General features: G+C 44.2%; 1 protein-coding gene across 1 annotated transcript in view; it reads left to right on the top strand.

Annotated features, from left to right (window-relative positions):
• Window positions 1-420: 420 nt before the first annotated feature.
• The window catches only part of LOC144770367 (CD209 antigen-like protein C), a 218353-nt gene continuing 198097 nt past the window's right edge, over window positions 421-20676 (top strand). The window contains exons 1-2 of the mRNA XM_078654833.1: window positions 421-642; window positions 11834-11944. Of these exons, the coding sequence (XP_078510959.1) occupies window positions 549-642; window positions 11834-11944 (205 nt within the window). The 5' untranslated portion in view covers window positions 421-548. The remainder of the gene's footprint in view (window positions 643-11833; window positions 11945-20676) is intronic.

Raw genomic sequence — 20676 nt, 5'->3', positions numbered from 1 at the left:
GATAATATGCCCCTGAGTCCCAACTGCATCATTCTCCTGGCTCAGAGGATGGTGAATGGTTATCAGCCCCTGTGTGTTTTCACTTGCGTAACTCCATGGTTTTAGATTTATACTCGTTTTCATTCTCTTTTGGGAAATACTAAAACAAACTATAAAGACAACAGCTTTAAACTATTTTTGCAGAAGTGATTGAACAAAAAAATTCTCAAGTTGGGTACACGCAGGAGTGTTGGAATATTCATCAGTCCTACAGCCTGTTTGGAAACACTCACAATCCGCTACTAACTTTAGCTGAGAGAAAAGGGGATGTTGGAGCCGTGACCTCCGCTGCAGCTCCTCATTTTAAAATGTTAATTTCGTATTTCGCAATTGCCTGACGTGAGAAGAACTAACTCCCCACCCCCGTTGGGTGCTTTGTTTAGGGGGTTGTGTCATTCATATACAGCCTGGTACTCAGCCGCAGGAGCGAGAATTGGTGTCTCATGTACAGACGCGTGTAAGGGTCAATCTCTGCTGCATTACAGCGCAGCCGAACCTCCGTTTGGAAGATGTCGAGCGGTTCCATGTACGATAACTTGCAGTACAAAGACACGAGTATCTACTCTGTCGTGGATGAATCGGTAGCCAAGAAGGCGGAAAAAGGTAAGATACTGCTGTTTCTATTATTTTATTGTTACTTTTCTTTACTTCTCCTAGTTTAAATTATGCTAATAAATTGTCTAAGAATAAGAAGCAAAAGATAACATACACAACAAAACATAACAATAGACTTAAACACAACAAAACACAATGCATGGCTGGGCAATAAGAGGACATGGAAAAGCACGGTGCATGGAGGTAATTATTAAAACAGTTTTTCAATGGCAAAAAAACTAGGCAGGAGCCGAGTTGAGCTTGCTGCACATATTGATGTCAGGGGATCTGACAGGGCTTTTGAGTGATACCTAAAAGGAATGAGGTGTATCAAATATCTACCACAGCACTGGTGAAGGTCGTAGTAGTTGGTGGTGTGACTAACAGTTTTGCCACTCCCAGGCCAACACCATTATTCAGGTATTTCAAATGTAGCTGTGTTACTGATTGAAATGTTCCCTACCTGGCAGACAACCCTGTACCCCTGCCCGGATTAACCCAACTACTTGTGATACTAGTGCCCTGATTTTTGTTGGCCCAGTCAGCACGTTAATCTAGTGAGTGCACTGAGGCGAGGTCAGTCCATAGTGATTCCAAAGTCTAGAACCTGTTCTATGGCCTTGAAAGGACCCACCATGGGGGCCTGTATTTCTGACATGGGACTAAAGACAAGGCCTTAGTAGTGGCAGTATGTCAATCGTTTTGTGAATTGATAGTGCTGAGCAGACCTATTTCTGTTTCAGGGGGAGTGCAGCCTACTGGCACTACTCATGTAAACTTCGGCTGAGATGTTCCACCCAGATCCTTGCGTTGGCATTCCTTATATCTGTTGAGTGTTTATATGTAAAGTGCGGATGCAGTAAAACTCCATGTTATTGTGAGAGTCGAATTACTGGGACCACCGTGAGCCTTTTTGGATTCCGCTTGGTGTGGCATGGCACAATATGGAGGAAGGGATAAAGTTCCCCAGACAGTGAAAGTGTAATGCCTATATTCCTGCAGCTGAAGAGAGGAGCCCCAGACAATGAAGTGAGGAAGTATGGAGACAGGGCTACGCTTAGATATTCTATGAGGACCTTTTAGCAATGAATTGCTGAATAGTTCTCCCTAATTATTGCCATTTGGTGGATGATAACGTGGGGATGAGAGGGTGAGGGGTACAGCAGATTCTGTTAAAGATAAGGAAGTTTCTAAGCAGGGAATTGCCCTTTTGTCTTTCCCTTATTGATGCTTCAGGAAAGCTAAAGATATCCAGGTGCAGGGTTTTCATACTTAATTCTGCTCATGTTTGGGAATACTCTTGCCTGGATCCACCTCATCATTACCTGCTGTGAGGGACATCACCCTGCACAAAGGCTGCCTCTAGTATAGCTAGAAAATAAAATACATATATATATATTGGCCCCACAACTTCAGACAGTGTATATACATCCCCTGTCTGGAAAATTATTATAAAGTTGATGTTCAAACCATCCCACCTTTGGCCAGTCCAAGGTCTTCTTTACCAAATGACTGCTCCGCTACACAGAGTATCCGAAGAGCGGCTGTGATACAGGGCTCATGCCTGCATAAGAACCATTCTCCAGAGGTGAGGCAGCACCACTTGAAGTCTGTATAACTCGTTGGAGAAGCTTGGGGCCTGTCTAGTGCTTAGAGGCATGCCCGGAGAGTGAAGGAGAGTGCTTGGTCCTTCAGCAGGATTTCCTGTCTAGGAGGATAAAACGAGTGATGTTTTTGGTGTGTGGAATGGTGCACAGTCAAAATATCGAATTTTTAATATCGAATAGCAATAATATCGAGTAAAAAATATAGAATAGACATAATATCGACTAGACAGAATATAGACTACCAAAATATCGAATAGAATAGTATTAATATCGAATAGAATAGCATTAATATCGAATCAAAAATATAGAACGGACAAAATATCGAATGGACAGAATATAGACAACAAAATTATCGAATTTTAGGTAAGTAAGTTATTATTATTTTTATTTCTTGTGTTATATAATTCTGTAGCGGGTTTTGGGTTTATAGGGGAATAGGGTGGGAAGTAATTTAATTATAATTAATTAAATATATTATTTTATTTATTGGTATTTGTTTTGAATTAATTGTTAATTAATTATTAATTGGTAATTAATTAAAATATAATTGGTAATTATTTTTAATTGATTAATTGTTAAATATGTTAATGTTAGTAATTTATTTTCTGTAGCGGGTTGTGGGTTTATAGAGGAATAGGGTGGGAAGTAATTTAATTATAATTAATTAAATATGTTAATTTATTTATTGGTATATATTTTGTATTAATTGTTAATTAACAGGTAATTAATTAATTAATTAATAAAAAAATATAATTGGTAATTAATTTTAACTGATTAATTGATAAATATGTTATTTTTTGTAATTTATTTTCAGTAGACTACCAAAATATCGAATAGAATAGTATTAATATCGAATAGAATAGCATTAATATCGAATCAAAAATATAGAATGGACAAAATATCGAATGGACAGAATATAGACAGCAAAAATATAGAATTTTAGGTAAGTAAGTTATTATTATTTTTAATTTTTGTGTAATATAATTCTGTAGCGGGTTGTAGGTTTATAGAGGAATAGGGTGGAAAGTAATTTTATTGTGATTAATTAAATATGTTAATTTCTTTATTGGTATTTATTTTGAATTAATTGTTAATTAATTATTATTTGGTAATTAATTAAAATATAATTGGTAATTAATTTTAATTGATTATTTGATCAATGTGTTAATTGTAGTCATTTATTTTTTGTAGCAGGTTGTGGGTTTAGAGCGGAATAGGGTGGGTAGTAATTTAATTATAATTAGTTAAATATGTTAATTTATTTATTGGTATTTATTTTGAATGAATTGTTAATTAATTATTAATTGGTAATTAATTAAAATATAATTGTTAATTAATTTTAAATAATTGATTAATTGATAATTATGTTAATTTATTTAATTTATTTTCTGTAGTGGGTTGTGGGTTTATAGGGGAATAGGGTGGGAAGTAATTTAATTGTAAGTAATTACATTTTTTAATTTTTTTTATCTAATTGTTAATTATTTTTAAATTGTTAATTAATTTAATGTTAATTGGTAAATAATTTGTATTAGTAGGTAAATATTAATAAAAAATAAATTTTATTTTTATTTATAATTGATTAATTAATATAATATATAAAAATGTTAATTATTTTAATTAATTTGTAATTGGTATTAATATTTATTATATTTTTATTTGTATATGAAATATTTACTTTCCCTAATGTTGCATTCCTTACTGTTGGACTCTCTGGAGTGGGAATAGTAATTTTTACCCCTACGCTATCCAACGCTTTCCCTTCTGTTGTACTCACTGGAGTGGGAATAGTAATTTAAACCCCTACGCTATCCAACGCTTTCCCTACTATTGCACTCACTGGACTGGAAATAGTAATTTTTACCCCTACACTATCCAACGCTTTCCCTACTGTTGCGCTCTCTGGAGTGTGAATAGTAATTTTTACCCCTACGCTATCCAACGTTTTCCCTACTGTTGCACTCTCTGGAGTGGGAATGGTAATTTAAACCCCTACGCTATCCAGCGCTTTCCCTACTGTTGCACTCACTGGAGTGGGACTAGTCTTTTAAACCCCTACGCTATCCAACGTTTTCCCTACTGTTGCACTCACTGGAGTGGAAATAGTAATTTAAACCCCTACGCTATCCAACGCTTTCCCTACTGTTGCACTCTCTGGAGTGGGAATAGTAATTTTTACCCCTACGCTAGCCAACGCTTTCCCTACTGTTGCACTCTCTGGAGTGGGAATAGTAATTTTTACCCCTACGCTATCCAACGCTTTCCCTACTGTTGCACTTACTGGAGTGGTAATAGTAAATGTAACCCTCTCGCTATCCTACGGTAAAAATATTGTATATGTTTTGTTAATAATATGTATATATATATATATATATATATATAAAGCTCAGCCTCAAAAGTAATCCAACTCCAAAGAACTGCACTCGTGGAACCAAACAGCTTAGCAGTGCTCACGCCAAATTTTAATCACAAATCGTTAACAGACGCGTTTCAGCTTACGCCTTCCTCAGTGTCAACTGCTCTGTGAGGACGCGCCGTGGATATAGCAGAAAACAATCATCAACATAGTTGATGGACTCGCTCAAAAATAACGGGCGCGCCATCTTGGAACATGTTAAATACAGTTCAACATTAGGTACTGTTTGCCCATGTGGAAACAAAACAAAACAACATCTATCTCGCCGTGGATCGGCGTGGTACCCCGTCTATGCACATCCGGGGTTGATGTTTAGTGCTCAAAAATAAGCCCCAAATTAAAGTTTCCAGAGTCCATCCTACCATGCATTGGTAAATCTCATGTTCAAAGAATCTCCGGTGCCCAATATATATACAGTGTCCCCAAGAAAATGCCAAACCAAACCCAGACCCAACGCTGCTGTATATACAAAGTTTCCAGTATGTCTATATGTTTCATCTTATTTACTTTCCCAAATGGACCGCCAATTCCTCCCCATGGTTCAATCCCCTGGGGGCCTTTGTCATAAGGTCGATTATGTACCTTGACTCCAAACGTCTCAATGTCCTTAATCTATCCCCTCCTCTTGGATTCTCAGGTACAAAATCCAGGCCAAAATATTGTAATTTGGTCCTGTCCCTTTGGTGAACCTGGTCAAAATGTCTCGCCACCGGATATGCGGGATCCACTTTCTCTATGGCCCTTTGATGCTCGAGTACCCTGATCTTAAGTTGGTGAATCGTGCTTCCAATATATTTCAATCCGCAAGGGCAGATTAGGCAATACACTGCATAGTTAGTACTGCAGGTTAGAAATCTTTTGATGGACTTGGTAATGCCTGCTCCTGGGATGTCATATGTGCGTACTCTCTTGCATCCCACGCAGGCCTTGCATTTACCGCAAGGGAAAAACCCCCCCATCTCTGCAATTTTGCCTGTTCTCGGTGTCACACTTTTAAGATGGCTTCTCACCAAGGAGTCTCGCAGTGATCTTGCTTTCCGGTACGTGATCAGGGGTTTTGTTGGGATATCATCTTTGAGTATTGGGTCTGTCCCCAGAATATGCCAGTTCTTTTGCATAATCTTTCTCAATTCCATGGAGTCACTGGTGTATGGAGTGATTAGGCGGAATTTGCCCTCCTTTTTAGTTTGGTCATTTGGTGCTTTTGTTTTCAGGAGATCTTCCCTTTTCATTTTTCTCACTCTTTTCAGATTTTTCTCCAGAGTTGCTGGATCGTATCCTCTCCTGGTGAACCTTTCTACGCAACCTGCTGCTGCCGTCTCAAAGTCAATTTCTCTGCTGCTGTTTCTCTTCATCCTAAGCAATTCCCCGTACGGGATGCTCTGTATTAGCCTCTTTGGATGATTGCTGTCGGCTCGCAGGATGGAGTTGCCTGCTGTTACCTTGCGGTACAGTGACGTGTGCAACTCGTTATTCATTATTTCCACCCTCAGGTCCAGATACTCAGCTGTAGTCGGGCTTATGGTCCCTGAGAGGTGTAGGTTGCAGTTATTGTCGTTCAGGATTGTTATATATTGTTGTGCCCCCTCCATCGTCCCTTGCCACACGATGTCTGATAAGTTAACTACAGTGAGGTCGTCCACAGTGGTTTTGTTCATTTTTTGCTGGGTTTCCTTCTGTTCTTCCACTTCTGTGCTTTTCCTCTTCCCGCCTCCCCCTGCTCTCCTTGTTCTTCTCCTCCCCCGGTTTCTGGTGGCTTGTTCTTGCCGCCCCACAGCTTAAATCCTATGTGAAGGATACCAAAGACTTTCTAACTAAAGTAACTGAAGTCTCATGGGATCCAACATACCTAATGATTGTGTTAGATATAACTAGTTTATACACTAATATCAAGCACGATCTAGGGTTGGTGGCAATGGAACATTTTCTGAACAAGAGACCAGCTAGATTTGCTCTGCACAATCGCATGTTGCTGGAATTCATAGAACTGTGCTTAACGAGCAACAATTTTCTGTTTAAAGATCAGCTGTATACCCAAGTCTCGGGGACCGCGATGGGCACCTGCTTTGCTCCCAGCTACGCGAACTTGTTCGTGGGCTGGTGGGAGGAGCGGGTGCCCATGGTCCTTCAGATTGAGGGGCAGGAAATGGAGAGAGTAATACGGTGGTTCAGGTACATCGATGACCTCTTCATCGTGTGGCAAGGGACGATGGAGGGGGCACAACAATATATAACAATCCTGAACGACAATAACTGCAACCTACACCTCTCAGGGACCATAAGCCCGACTACAGCTGAGTATCTGGACCTGAGGGTGGAAATAATGAATAACGAGTTGCACACGTCACTGTACCGCAAGGTAACAGCAGGCAACTCTATCCTGCGAGCCGACAGCAATCATCCAAAGAGGCTAATACAGAGCATCCCGTACGGGGAATTGCTTAGGATGAAGAGAAACAGCAGCAGAGAAATTGACTTTGAGACGGCAGCAGCAGGTTGCGTAGAAAGGTTCACCAGGAGAGGATACGATCCAGCAACTCTGGAGAAAAATCTGAAAAGAGTGAGAAAAATGAAAAGGGAAGATCTCCTGAAAACAAAAGCACCAAATGACCAAACTAAAAAGGAGGGCAAATTCCGCCTAATCACTCCATACACCAGTGACTCCATGGAATTGAGAAAGATTATGCAAAAGAACTGGCATATTCTGGGGACAGACCCAATACTCAAAGATGATATCCCAACAAAACCCCTGATCACGTACCGGAAAGCAAGATCACTGCGAGACTCCTTGGTGAGAAGCCATCTTAAAAGTGTGACACCGAGAACAGGCAAAATTGCAGAGATGGGGGGTTTTTTCCCTTGCGGTAAATGCAAGGCCTGCGTGGGATGCAAGAGAGTACGCACATATGACATCCCAGGAGCAGGCATTACCAAGTCCATCAAAAGATTTCTAACCTGCAGTACTAACTATGCAGTGTATTGCCTAATCTGCCCTTGCGGATTGAAATATATTGGAAGCACGATTCACCAACTTAAGATCAGGGTACTCGAGCATCAAAGGGCCATAGAGAAAGTGGATCCCGCATATCCGGTGGCGAGACATTTTGACCAGGTTCACCAAAGGGACAGGACCAAATTACAATATTTTGGCCTGGATTTTGTACCTGAGAATCCAAGAGGAGGGGATAGATTAAGGACATTGAGACGTTTGGAGTCAAGGTACATAATCGACCTTATGACAAAGGCCCCCAGGGGATTGAACCATGGGGAGGAATTGGCGGTCCATTTGGGAAAGTAAATAAGATGAAACATATAGACATACTGGAAACTTTGTATATACAGCAGCGTTGGGTCTGGGTTTGGTTTGGCATTTTCTTGGGGACACTGTATATATATTGGGCACCGGAGATTCTTTGAACATGAGATTTACCAATGCATGGTAGGATGGACTCTGGAAACTTTAATTTGGGGCTTATTTTTGAGCACTAAACATCAACCCCGGATGTGCATAGACGGGGTACCACGCCGATCCACGGCGAGATAGATGTTGTTTTGTTTTGTTTCCACATGGGCAAACAGTACCTAATGTTGAACTGTATTTAACATGTTCCAAGATGGCGCGCCCGTTATTTTTGAGCGAGTCCATCAACTATGTTGATGATTGTTTTCTGCTATATCCACGGCGCGTCCTCACAGAGCAGTTGACACTGAGGAAGGCGTAAGCTGAAACGCGTCTGTTAACGATTTGTGATTAAAATTTGGCGTGAGCACTGCTAAGCTGTTTGGTTCCACGAGTGCAGTTCTTTGGAGTTGGATTACTTTTGAGGCTGAGCTTTATGTGAATGCGGGTACCCATTACCGCATACTGCACCCGCCCGCGAGTGCCCCGACTTTCCAGTGGGACAGGGAGCGCCATATATATATATATATATATATATATATTTAAAAAAAAATTAAGTTACATTAATTCTTTATTAATTTTAGGTTTATTTAAGTATTTTAAGTATGTTTAAATTAATTATATTTATTATTATATTAATTTTAAATTACTTTTAAGACATTTAAAAAATTGGATATTTTGACTGTCTATATTTTTTACAATCGATATTTTGGAGTCGATATTTTTGTACTTACCTGTTTGTAGATAGGAAGTCGATATTCTGGCATTCTATATTTTCTCCACGATATTTTGGCAGGTCGATATTTTGCTCCTCGATATTCTGTCAGTGATCCCAAGTTGAATGGAATCACTCAGCTTGCTATTTGTAGTTCATGGGGAAACAACCTCAGAATTGCCAGCCTGACACTCATCATCTTCACTGTGAACTAGGAGACTTGTTCTGTCATAGTCGAGCTGTGGACTGAGACGTCATCAACACTGTATCAGGGGAAGCCCCACCGATGTTCCACCGCTGCAACTGCCTAAGACAGATGGCTGCTGAACTGGCCCTGCCATGCTCTTTTTTTCAGCAATGTGAATTGAGAGACACACGTTATAGTGCAAGGTTGGTCCTGCTGACAGAGATGGAACTTGAGTGCCCACAAAGGATGCTCTGAACAGACAGGGAAATCACAAATGAGAGACAGAGATTGTGTTTGACACTGGAACCGCACATTGCGAGATGTAATTATTGACAATACATACTCTAGCAAGATACACACTGAACTGACCTACGGGTCCTCAACTTGAGAGATTGTCCACCTAAAGCCAAATAGTGAGCTTTCATCTGGGCTGATTATTTCCCTAGATTTCCTTGCATTATGAGTTCACAGTAGTAGGTTGCGTGTTGAAGCCATTGGCTGTGCTATATAGCTCAGAAGAGTTGGAACTGCCAACACTGAATTAAGACACTATGATTGATGCAGGAACTAGAACCATTGGTTTTAGCCCATTTTTTTTCTAACATCAACACTGGCTGTACAATGTGATATTGAATATCTTGTTTGACTGTTGAGTTCTGAGTCTTTGCTGCCATTCAACTTCCCTGAAAAGCTCTTGACATCTCGCCATTGCTACCTTAAGAGTTAAGTGTGTAAATGGTGTACTTGACCCAGTTTGCAGATCCATAATAGGAGACACTCCAGGACACCAGTGGCACACAACCCATCGCCATAGCTGTCACCCAGTAGCCCCAGCCTACAGTGTGGACCCCCTTTGGGGTCTGACACAGATAGATGACAAAGGCGTTTTGCAAACTATAGAGACACAAAACCCTGGCAACTCACACAGATGATGCGAGCAATACTCTTCCATACAGAACTCCACTTCCCAAGGTTCACTGGTGGTCCCATACACATAAAAAGAGGCAAAGGCTTTACTGCTCATCTCAAGAAAACCCAAACTAGCACTCTCGTAAAGCAAGAAAACGCAAGCACTCTTGTACCAGCTAACTCTCATAAAATCACATACAAGTCTCAATTACCTTTTCCACATCAAATGTTTTCAGTCCACCTTCAATTGTTTATGCCATAATAGATCTGCAGCCAGATGCTGCATTGAAATTGCATGTTTTTTCTCCAGTCTCACAACATTGACTTTCTATGCCTGACAACAACTTGGCTTTCTGACTCTGACAAGCCTGTACATGACTCCAGATGCCCTTTTTTTTTTGCCATTCTCGATGATCTGGAAATTAAATGAGGTGGAAGGGTTGAAATTACAGGCTGTCTTCAACTGAGGGATTCTGAGTGACATCAAACAAAAAACAAGAGCAAAGCTGAAGCTGTCTATGATGTCACTCAAAACCCTGAGGTCATAAACATGCCTATAAATCACTTTTCATCCATCTATATTTTTTTGTCATATAAAGCCCCCAAATTCATCTGCCCTTCTTTTTGGCTGCTACACAGGGACATAGTAGTAAAGAAGGAGCCATCCAAAACATGGCCTCTCTACCATTTCTCCAAAAAGTACCTAGTCTCCTGCCACTCACCCACCACTCTCTGTGTTCTCTCTTCAGATGCTTTCTAGTGCTGCTCTGACAGACTCATGCCCACTCAGAGTTGCCTGGGATCCCTTCATCACATAGCAACGATTAGTAACAGTTTTTGTTAACAACTGTGGCTATGTCATAGCAGTGAGTTACAGGATTTGAATCAGTTATTCAGACTAGCGGCTCTCTACCAGAGCAATACATACCAACTCCTTTAACTTCTTCCTGGGTGACTTCAACTTACATTGGAGAGATGAGTCTTTTTCTGCGGTGTCACATTCATCCCTCTTACTGATCAACAAACTCCTACAAAATGTGGTCTACACTGGCACAGGAGACGGGCTCTATCCTCACTCTCCGCATAAGCAGGAAACGACTCATCTAGAATCATCCTCTGATACTAGGTTTACCACTTTCTAGTTGGTTTCTCACTGTTCTACACCGGAACGTCCAGCTGCAGGTAAACAAAGAAACCTAGGTTCTGGGTCAGGAATTTCTTCCATATTGACAAATCCCTACTAAGAAGGAAAGCAACCTCAAAGCTAATGCACTCACAGAATGATACTGACACTACCTAGCTAGCAGAGAACTGCAACTCAGGCATGTTGAATTTGCAAATGAACGCTCCCACCTTAAAATAAAAAAACTAAACGTGTCGTCAAATAATTCACAAGGCTATGCATGAGGGCTCTGCAACATTCCCAGCATTCAAACCAATCATCTCCAGAGGCTCCCGCTTTCTCTAAAGTACAGACTATCTACAACTGGAAACTCCATCATTCAGAAAAGTCTGAAACCGGGCAGAAAGCTTTCTCAGGGAAAGCTTCCAAAATAAGGAATGCAGTTTATATCTCTCTAATGAGTCCTTCAAAACAGACCTAAATGTTTATCTCTTCCAACATAATCTCCCTTTATAATGGATGCTTACCCGTTACACAGAACATTGTCAGAAATGGTCCATTTAAACTTCCATCTGAAAGCTAACAGTGTTTTGTTTATCTCTAGTGTTCACACTATTGTCTTTCATGCTCGCATTAATTATATGGGCTGTGTTGCTGATGTAATGTACTACGGTACAGTGTTATGACTATATTGCTTATGTTGTCTACATTTCTGTTACTGTTCCCGTGATGCATATGTAAAACACTCTGATGCCCAGGGGGGCCTTGTTGGCACTATACATGTATTCACAAATAAATAAATATTAGATGTTGGATAATGATGCCTTAAAATATTTTCCATAGATGCTAAAGAATACAAAAGGAAGATTGTTATCTGGAAGGTAGCCACAACCATTGCATCCTTTTTCGTTATTCTGCTTATCATACTTGGATTTACCTTCTACTTCATAAAATGTAAGTACCTACCAAGCAGTTCTAAAGTAAATAATTCAAAATGTAGCATGCCATCTCTCGTAAGCAAAAACTACTGGTTTTATCTAGTCCGGCTCTGCCACTAACTATACGTTTACATCAGTTGCCAGCCCTCTCGGTTAATGAAACGCTAACTCTAGCGCTGGCAAAAGCTGCACATTTTGCACATCACGCATTTTAATGGAACAGTTAGGTACGAACTTTAAATCGGTTGCCTATATCTTATTTATTTTTTTATAAACCATTGCCATTTTTGCACACTCAACTTGTGGGGTTGAATGTAATGCCCCACAGAACAGAGAACAAGAACTATGGGGCTCATTAAAAGTAACTTTATTTAAGTTATAATTATCAAGGGGAGAGTCTGTCTACTCGGCAGTCTCTCGTTAGCGCCGCTTTGCTCACGCACCGCGCGTTACGCCCCCATCGCGATACCTCGCCTGGGTCTCTTGACTACGGGGAGCTATACAGCATACTACACATCTTCCCTCTTAACAATAATGAACAACTGAAGCTGTGCCCACAGGCGTGGGGGAAGAACAAGAAAGAGAGAGCGAGAGAGAGAGAGAGAGAGAAAGAGAGAGAGAGAAAGTGAGAGAGAAAGAGAGAGAAAGAAAGAGATGGCTTCACAACTGAAAGTCACTGATGTGTTTCGGTAGCTTCACCACACAACCCCTTCGGGTGTGCATTCTGGTCTCTTGCTCTTTTCTTCCGCAGGGTCCGTATGGCCCTATGTCTTCTTCTTCATCTCTCTGGCAGGTGTTAAGTTGTCTCACCCAGGATGCACCTATCATCGGCGTCCTGGCTGGGCAGATCCGGTGTTGTTTGTCCAGGTGCTTGTCCCTCCATGCTGGCTGGTCCGGTCTCACTCATATGGTCTGTAGGGGGTGCAGCCGCTCCCGTTACGTTGGGGCTTTCCTCCGCTTTGCTGTCGCCCATGCCCCATGCAGGATCTTGTTGCACTTGGCCATTCCAGATTGGGACCAGACCTTACCATCATTCAACAAGGCAGAGCAGGTGTAAGCTTCCACCACCCGCAGGGGCTCACTGAGTTTGCTGTCTCCTTTGAGTCCTGATTGACCCTTCTTGACTCGGACCCATTCTCCTTCTGCCAATGAGGTGTCCCGCACCTGGTTCCTTTTGTCATAATGTGCTTTGTAGATGCTTTGTGCCTTCGCTATGTTGCTGCGGACAATGACTGGAGACCATTTGCTCTGAAGTCTCATTGTCATCCATGCTGTGTTGTCCCTGGTGAAGGGTTCTCTGCCTCTTAAGATCTTAGCTGTAGCCTGTCAAGGTGGGAGTGATGTGGTATGCCCATACTGTGCTCCTGACCTCGGATTCCCAGTTCTTTCCAGCGCCTATGGCAGCTTGGATCAAGCTCATTATTACATGGTTGAAACGTTCCACTTGGCTGTTACCCGCTGGGTGGTAACCGGGGTGTGCTTCGTCCGGATTCCATTTCGATTGGTGAAGGCCGTCCATTTGGTCGACGTGAACTGGGAACCATTGCTGCTGGTGATGGACTTTTGGATGCCCTCCCTCAGGAAGATGTTGGCGAGGAAGGTGATGATGGCATCGGAGTCTACTGAGTTGCAAATCTCCACTTCTGGCAACTTGGAATAGCGGTCCACGATGACAATGAGGTGTTTTGGTGTCCCCCAGGTGTCCAGTATAGGGCCAACAATGTTGATGGATAGGTCATCCCAGGGGTTGTTGGGAGTGGAGAACTCTCCCATGGGGGGCCTCATGGTGACCAGGGTTTTGTCCGCTTTGGCGCAGTTGTCGCAGTCCCTCACAAACCTTTCCACTTGTATGTCCATGGCTGGCCACCAGTAAAGTGGTTTTATCTACCTTTTGGCTTTCATGATGCCCAGTTAGCCTTCATGGTTGATGTGCAGAATGCGGTCGTGCAGCGCCTTCGGGGGCACCACCTTGTCCCCTCGTAGCAGGAAAACTGAATCTTCCAATGGAGAGTTTGTCGCGGCGTTCCCAGTATTTTCTGAGGTTCCTCTCGATGTGCCTCTTTTCCGGCCAGCCTTGTGTGACATATGTCTTGACCCGGGAGAGTTCCGTATCTTGCTTGTTGGCTTCTGCCCAGTCTTGGGCACAGACGTGTGCTCATGATCCGTCATGAAGGCGACACTGTACTCTTCCCACTTCGATGACATGACGGGGGCTTCCCTAGCTGCTGCTCAACTCAGAAAGTCCGCCACTCTGTTCTGCGGGCCCGGGATGTATTCCACATCATAGACAAAGTCCAACAGACCCGATGTCAATTTAGCGATGCGTGTTGTCGCAGGCACATTGCCGCTGGATGTAAGAACCTTAATCAGGGGTTTGTGATCGGTGGCGAGTGTGAATTTTGACCCCCAGAGATAATTTCTCCATTGCCCAGATGACTGCTAGCATTTCCTTCTCAATGACACTGTACTTCTCTTCACTGGGGGTGAGGGATCGTGACGCATACCCCACAGTTGTCTCGGGCCATCGGACGCCTTCTGGGAGAAGACCACTCCCAGCCCTTTGTCACTAGCGTCCGTGGCGAGGATGCTGGACGCAGCACCGTCGAACCAATGTAAAGGAACAGCCCGGCAGATGTCCTGTTTGATGGCTGAGAATTCTGCTTCCGTTTCCTCCGACCAGACGAAATTGTTCCTTTCCTTGAGCAGTTGGCGGAGGTTGTGTGTCTTCTTCGTAAAGTTCCTGACAAACTTACCATAGAACTCCGCCAGGCCCAGGAATGAGCGAACGTTGTCGTTGGTTGTCGGAGATGGGGCTGAAATGATGGTCTCCACATTCGCTGATTTGGGGTGATGCCCGTGTCGCTGATTTCGTGCCACAGATATGTGACCTTGCGGAGACCGAATTTGCATTTCTCTAATTTGGCCGTGGGGCATTTGCTGCCAGCGTGTGTAAAACGGTGTGTAGAATGTCGTCGTGTTCAGCTTTGAATTTCCCCATGACGAGGATTTCGTCTTGAAAGTAGAGGACACCGTAGACCCCTTGGAACAGATTGTGCATACGTTTTTGGAAGACAGCCACTGCAGAGGCAAGCCCGAAGGGCATGCTTCTGAACCTGTAGCACCAAAGGGTGTAATGAAGGATGTAAGTTTTCGGCATGTCGGGTGGAGTGACACTTGGTGGTAAGCGGCTTTGAGGTCGATGGTAGAGAACCATTTGATACCTTTGGTCTGGGCGAGCAATTCGTTGATTTTTGGTAACGGAAATTCTTCCACAATGACATTCTTATTTTGTTCGTGAACAACGATACAGAGGCGGATCTTCCCGCTTGGTTTGCGCGCCACCAGAGAGGTGCGAGCCATTCGGTGCATTCTATCGGTTTGATGATGCCGCTGTCTTCTAGGTGCTTGAGTTCTAGATGTACCACTTCACGGAAGTTAAACTGGATGTTCCGGACTTTGTGGGCGACAGGTATCGCTCCTTCTTCTAGGACGATCTTGTGGGAGAACTTGCACATCTTCCCAATCTGCTCGCTGAAGACAGGGGGGAACTCTGCTTGGAGTGAGGATGACGTGAGTGTGTCATCATCAGAAGCATTTGCGTGTCGCTGCCGGGGTTGAGCTGAATCCCAAGAGCCTCCTGGGCACCCCAACCTAGGACTGACGGGCCCTTTTTAGCCATGTACAATTTCGCTGTGGTGTGCTGTCCTTTGAATTCAAACGGGAGCTGCCGAAAACCTACCACGGGGATGCTTTCCCCTGTGTAAGTGACTGGATGGACATCCGTGGGTGCAGATGATCGCCCACCACTCGTCGCGAAGTCTCAATCCCAAATCTGTTTCTGGATGATGGTGGAGGGCGAGCCTGAATCCACCACCATGACAACGTAGACGCCACCTATGGACAATTTCCAGGAGGGTTCCTTCCATGTAGGACCACCCCCTAGGCCCAGAATGTGGTCTTCGATACACAGGATATTATCCGGGTCTGATGGCTCCGCCCCCTCCTGGTCATCAGAGATGTCTTGGATGTATATGACCGCTGAGTTTCTGGGCCTCTGACGGCAAACCTTGCAGAAGTGTCCTGTGATGTTGCAGAAGGAGCACTTGATGTGGAACGCCGGGCATATTTTGTCGTTACCCAAGTGGGAGTGCCTGCCGCATCTGTAACAGGCACCTTGTTTCCCCGGAGGGGCGCAACTGGGACCTCTGTTCCTGGACGTAGATTGGCTGGGGGAGACTGAGTCCTCGCGGTCTTCGGCGAAGGAACCTTGCGGTCGGAGATCTTGCACACTGTGGCTTGTGGTGCAGTGTCTTTCTTGGCTGCAAGTGCGCATCGTTTGGATAATTCCGCACGTTTCACGATCGCGATGATCTCAGGAAGGGGTGCTTCGTCGCTTACCCAGAGCTTTTCCTGGACACTCGTGTGGGTGGAGTGCATGATTGTTTGATCCCGTATGAGGTCATCGTGCAGGTTGCCGAACTTGCAGTTAATGGCTGGCTTCTTGAGGGCCACCACATAGTCCTCCACTGACTCTCCTTCAGCCTGCTTCCGTTGGAAGAAGTTGTAACGGTCTAGGGCCGTGCATATCATGGGCTGGTAATGGCTGTCCAGATCTTGGAGGGCATGTTGGTATACATCGTTGTCGGTGGAGGCCCTGGTCTTTTTTACCAGCTGTAAACACGCAATCCCTCTGGTCCCAAATTATGTAGTAGGATCTTCTTCCTCCGCTTGCTTGAGAATTCCTCTTCGCCCTCGTCCTCCAACACTGAGAGGTAATTCATGAAGTACCCCTTCCAATCGGTCCGCTTTATGGCTGGTTCCCCGGGCTTAGGCAGGAAGGACACGGGGTTGGTTAAGGAGAAGGTCAGGGCACACATGGTGCATGTGAAGAGGACTGCAGTGGTGCTTAACAGCACCTGTAGGGCCCGGATGACACAACTGGCGGTCCTGAGGGCGGGGCGGCCCTGTGTGGGCTTGGAGGGCGCTGCTACCAGGGTCGCAGGCTGGCACGTGTCAGTGCGGGAGACCACGGTGAGGCTTTGTGGTTCCTGGCCGCAAGAAGGGAGATCTGGATCCTATAGGGTGAGTGTCCCATGTTTGATGCTGCCCGCCAATGGTGCACCGTGAGGGTGGCGCACGCCAATCTGTCCACAGGTGAGGGGGGAAGCACGTGAAAGCAGACCTGGGGGCAGGCTCACTGCACACGGCCTCAAAATGCAGCTGTGGCTCCCTTGGTACTGCAGCCTATAGGTGGCTGCCTGTGGCGATTGTGCTGTGAGGTGCAGAGGCAGGTATCCTGTCAGCACGGGCTCAGTGGTGACTGCCCTTGGGCGCATGGCCTTGTAATGACCTACTCTTCCGTATGTTTTGGTGCTTCTGTCAGTCACCAGGCCATTACTTACCACATCCTTTCTCAGGATCCAGAAAGACACCACATTTCACAATACTTACCCAAGAAAGGAATAAACTCTGACAACAAAAAGACCATTGCAGAGTAGCTCGCAAATAACAACAACTCACAACACCTCCCCATCCGAGAGGGTATGCAGCAAATCACAACACCTCCCCATCCGAGAAGGTACACAGCGCATGCTCCTCCTAGCAATGTATTGAATAGAATAATTAGAATTTAGACATCCCTGCTGGGAGCCAATTTCCCTTCCGTATCAACAATTACCCATTAGAGGGGAATCCCCCATCCCTCTGTAAGTACTTGGTAAAAAAGGGGCCTGACCTTCCTTCACAAGGAATAAAGACAAATTATATACTCCAAGGATCCTTTATTACATGATAATAGAATGACAAGGAAGAATACATAACTAAATATCACAGTAAACATTTGTAGCAATCACCAACACATACATATAGAACCTGAAAATAAAAGCATAGTTAGATAAAGTTAGATATACATGGAACACCTCACCATGATCTTAGGCATCTTTTCATCTGAAAGTCAATAGAACACCAGTGCACCTCCAAGATTGTCACTTTGATCCTTTCGCTATTTATAGCGTTTTACTGTTAGTCCATATCCTTGAAAGAACAACGGTGGGTGTTCCGTCTGGGCACTCATACCGATGGCCTGAATGATGATGTCCCCTGGGGCCAACTGACCAGTTAATTACAATGCCCCCACAGTAATTCATCGACCCTTATAATTAATAGGCCCCTAGCAATAATCAAGCGGCCGACTGACATGCCCCCCCAACTCCTTGGATCTCGTCCAGCTGGTTTAAACCTTAACTAATTGCAAATAGCGTTACTAACCCAGCCTTCTTAAATTTCGGAAGGATCTGAAAACTTACCTTTTCAACTAATCTTTTCTCCTTTCTCCTTAGTATGACGGTACATAGCGCTACGAGGCCTCCGGGTTGTTTGCGCTTTATAAAACCCGATTAATAATAATAATAATAATAAATAAGAGCACGTTATAGGCCCTCATATCGCGACTCAAGTCCTTATAACGATCATTTTGAAATACATCACTGCCCAACCACACTTGGTAGAATTATTCCAATACGCATGCCTTTTGAAATACACAGCGCAGCATGCAGCTCCAGAATGCAGACACCTCACAAACGCGCATGCGCTTCCCAAACGACTAGAACGCTGTAAACTCCAGCTACCGCATGCATGCGCAAGCCACGGATCTTTTGCGCATGCGCCCTCCAACGACAAGAACGCTGTAAACCCCAGCTACCGCACGCATGCGCAAGCCACAGATCTTTCGCGCATGCGTCCTCTAATCCTTGACAGCCACACCTGGCATTTCTCCTACGCTATCCGCATCACCGGACATACCATATATGGTGTGTCTACTAATTGAACGGATTACCCATGTATGGGCATTAGGTATGTCCGACAATTAGCCTATGACTACAGAACCATTTAGGGAATCGTAGCATAAATAGCGCGCGGCAGCCATCCCTAGTCAATACCAGCGGAGCAGCGTGTGGGGTAGCACGGAGGCGAACTTGTCCCGAGTCTGTGAGTATTGGTTAACAGAAACACCATTTCCCATCCAAAAAAGTGAGTAAAAAACTGAAAACGATCCTTTGTCCCTTTAGATTGCAAAAATAGCAATCAACCCCAGACGTCCCAGAATGCTCATGAAGCAAGACATCATTTCACAATGAGTATGACCAACATGTTTCAAACAACTTTTTGTGTGTTCATCTATGTTGTGTGTTTTGTCTGTCTTTTTCCTTTACAGGGCTAATATGCAATGTGGTGCTCCAGGTGACTGCACCTGTATGAGCCACCCTACTGAGGGTAACCATATTAATTTTCCTCTTTGTAGGTCATGCAAATGCATGGTCACAAACCGCTGTAGGCACATCATAGCCTTTATTTTAGTATTAAGTCACTGTATATAGTCTCGCACTTTTTGGTTATTTACACAATTTATAGAAATACGTGAGTAAGGTGGGAAAGTTGTGCCCTTGTCCTGAAGAAGGAGCACACGCTCCGAAACATGTCGACGCACACCAGAGGTACTGTCCATAGTCACGACAGTTAGCTACCTCACTCTGCACTTCTTTTAATAGTACCAGCCCAGGGTTGTGAATAAAGTTTTTTCCTATACACCCACGAGCCAGGTACTTTTTAAACCTTCACCATACCCCACCACTCACATTTAAATACCCCTACCACTTGCATCACACACACCACACATAGTCCAACCTTTAGTGCTCCCACGTAGTCGTAGGTCGCAGCACGCCGCATCCCGTTAGAGGGGTGCGAAGACCCCGATGATGAAGCATGACACCAAGGGGCCTGTTGGTGTGTGAGGGGTATTTTACAAAACACTGTGTGTCCCCACACTTGTGGTAGACACCCTTCCCTTTCCACTGTGAGTAGGATTCCTTTTGTTTATGTAACAGTCCATATCCTTGGTCAGAAGCCACTTCCAAAAACCACACGGTGTAGGAACTTCAAGCTTTTATTTTTCAAATGCTATGATCCACAGCCGACGCGCATTTCGCCCCCTTCGGGCTTTCTCAAGGCTTTTTATGGTATCATATCTTATGTCAATTCCTGTATCAATGCAAGGTTTGTACAAAACCCACTAATAAGTCTTTGTCCAGTTAATCTTAGCCTGAACAGTCGTGATGTAATTGCACAATCTCTTTAATCATTTCAGTTACATAGTGTGGCCAGTCTGTTTTCCAGTAACAACATTATTATTCTGGAGCCATGATAAGTTCCCAGTTAATCTCAATATTCACAGAAGTCCGTCCTGAATACCGTCCCTGCAATCCGGCGGCACCAACTTCAGCGTTTCCTATCTCTGTTCCACAAACACAACTGCACGTCTGCACCGTGATGTATCATCAGACCGCCAAAACCACCAGACCAGCATCTCATCCTCTCTCGGCCCCCCTTTCTCTAATATAAATGTAAATGTAAATGTCATGGTACTTATAGAGCGCACTGTCACCAGACGGTCACCTATTCGGCTTCCTGGTGCTGATACTCACACCGCTGTGGAACCCCTCCTGGCTTTCCCTGTGAAGTGTCCACTCCTGGGCACCCCCAGGGTGAAGCCAGGCATCCTTAGCGCTGTTGGGGCCGGTGTGGAGGCTAAGCAAGCTATTGCCCAGAGTTGCAGTGTGGGGCCCGTGATTAGAATAGGCACCGAGGCGAGAATTAACAGGTCCGGGTAAATTGAGCCTGAGACCCCACCGAGGCAGGAATCGAACCCTGGTCCCTGGCCAGAACTCTGCATCAGGGTCTGCCGCTCTAACC

Source organism: Lissotriton helveticus, chromosome 7 (genome assembly GCF_964261635.1).
Source record: "Lissotriton helveticus chromosome 7, aLisHel1.1, whole genome shotgun sequence".
NCBI classification, from domain to species: Eukaryota; Metazoa; Chordata; class Amphibia; order Caudata; family Salamandridae; genus Lissotriton; species Lissotriton helveticus.
This window is presented reverse-complemented; position numbering and strand designations above follow the sequence as displayed.